Source organism: Sphaeroforma arctica (assembly GCF_001186125.1).
Source record: "Sphaeroforma arctica JP610 unplaced genomic scaffold supercont1.6555, whole genome shotgun sequence".
Classification (NCBI taxonomy): Eukaryota; class Ichthyosporea; order Ichthyophonida; genus Sphaeroforma; species Sphaeroforma arctica.
This window is the reverse complement of record NW_014034003.1, coordinates 1-1,623: the sequence shown is the minus strand read 5'-3', so window position 1 is coordinate 1,623 and position 1,623 is coordinate 1. Positions and strand designations below refer to the sequence as shown.

Here is a 1,623-nt window from a genome sequence, read left to right as displayed (position 1 = left end):
ATATATATATATATATATATATATATATATATATATATATATATATGAATATATATATATATATATATATATATATATATATTATTATATATATATATATATATATATATATATATATATATATATATATATATATATATATATATATAGTCGTTGACAACATTACACCACATATATGAAATATAGAATACATCATACATATAAAGAAATGGCAACTATTTGCGAAGTTAGAACGCGACGTTTTTTATAGGGTTTTCCTAAAACCCTAAAAACTTTTTTTTGGCCTTCTGATGACCCCGCTGTGGTATATGACAAAATGAGACCTCCAGCCTCCAGGCATAAATATGAGAAAAGTGGAAGTCGATTTTTTGAGATTTCGACCGGAATAATTAAATATTGTAAACATATAGATATTATTATTTATTCATTTAAAAAACAAAAAAAACAAAACAAAAACACGCCTTCGCCCTTCAGACTTCAGTGATTGTAAATATTGGGTTTTTTTTTGTTTGATTACAGAAGTGTAAATATATTTAATTTAGAGGGCTATGTCAGAACGCTATGATTGTTTTTTAAAAACAAAATGGGTTCTTTTAATATTTAAATATGGGTTTGTTGATTCGGTTGTTTTGTTTCAATTTTGTTTTTGGCATAATAAAACCTCCCAAAAAACCAAAAACTGATAAAAGAGGTTCTATTGGGTTTTTAGGAAAACAAAACAAAAAAAATTCAAGTTGTTGGTCCAAAAATTATATAAAAAGCTTTGGACCCTCTCCGAAGACTATACAGCAGCAGTAATTTAAAAAAAGAAGGTGCCTTTCATGATAACTTGGTGTCTTACTCGTCTATAGTAATAAGTATTTAAATTTTTTTTTAAATGTCACTTCGTTGTGCAGCGCGCACATATATCCTGATATATCCCAAAATTCGGTGCAGCATCGTGAGCTTTCGCATTGTCCCTAATCCCACTTGGTTGATAACGTGATATCGTACAATTTAACAACCACTTGGTTGATAACTTAATATATCGCACGATTTAGCACCCACTTGGCTGATAACTTGATATATCGCACAATTTAACACACACTAGGTTGATAACCTGATATATCACACAACTCGTAAAGTGACTACAATTTAAAAATCGACTGGCAGCAGCCCTCTGGAATACCAGTATGCATATGCGGACCACCAGGTCAAATGGTGTTGTAGACTCTCTCGCCATGGATGTCGCTTTGCAACAACAACGCCTGATGTCACCAACACGTGAAAATCGGGACAATCAAACTGGCCCGCGTGTAGATGAGGTCGTGGAGATGACACTAGTCGAAGGCAAAGACATTACGGTTGACAGTAAGTCAGTACATGTTGAATGTATAATCGGATAAAAATGTGTTTTACTTTAGCAGAGCCTTGTACTTGCTTTACATCCAAGATGATAACCACCGATGTGTTTTGCAGAGTGATAACAATAGTGTGATATCTACTTTTCTGAGCGGTGCATATAATTGGGGCGGGCAACACTAAGAATAAGCCGGTTCGCAATACTATATATCGACACCATCAATAGTTCAAATTAGGGCGCCTTCGTTCAGCAAGATATATATATATATATATATATATATA

At 32.4% G+C, this 1,623-nt stretch overlaps 1 protein-coding gene across 1 annotated transcript; it reads left to right on the top strand.

Moving 5' to 3' along the window:
- Positions 1–1,178: 1,178 nt before the first annotated feature.
- Positions 1,179–1,350, top strand: SARC_15686 (hypothetical protein; the record flags this gene model as incomplete). The annotated part of the gene is made up of 1 exon (XM_014290199.1): positions 1,179–1,350. A coding segment is annotated over one exon (172 nt), but the record flags the coding sequence as incomplete, so codon positions are not given.
- Positions 1,351–1,623: the final 273 nt, after the last annotated feature.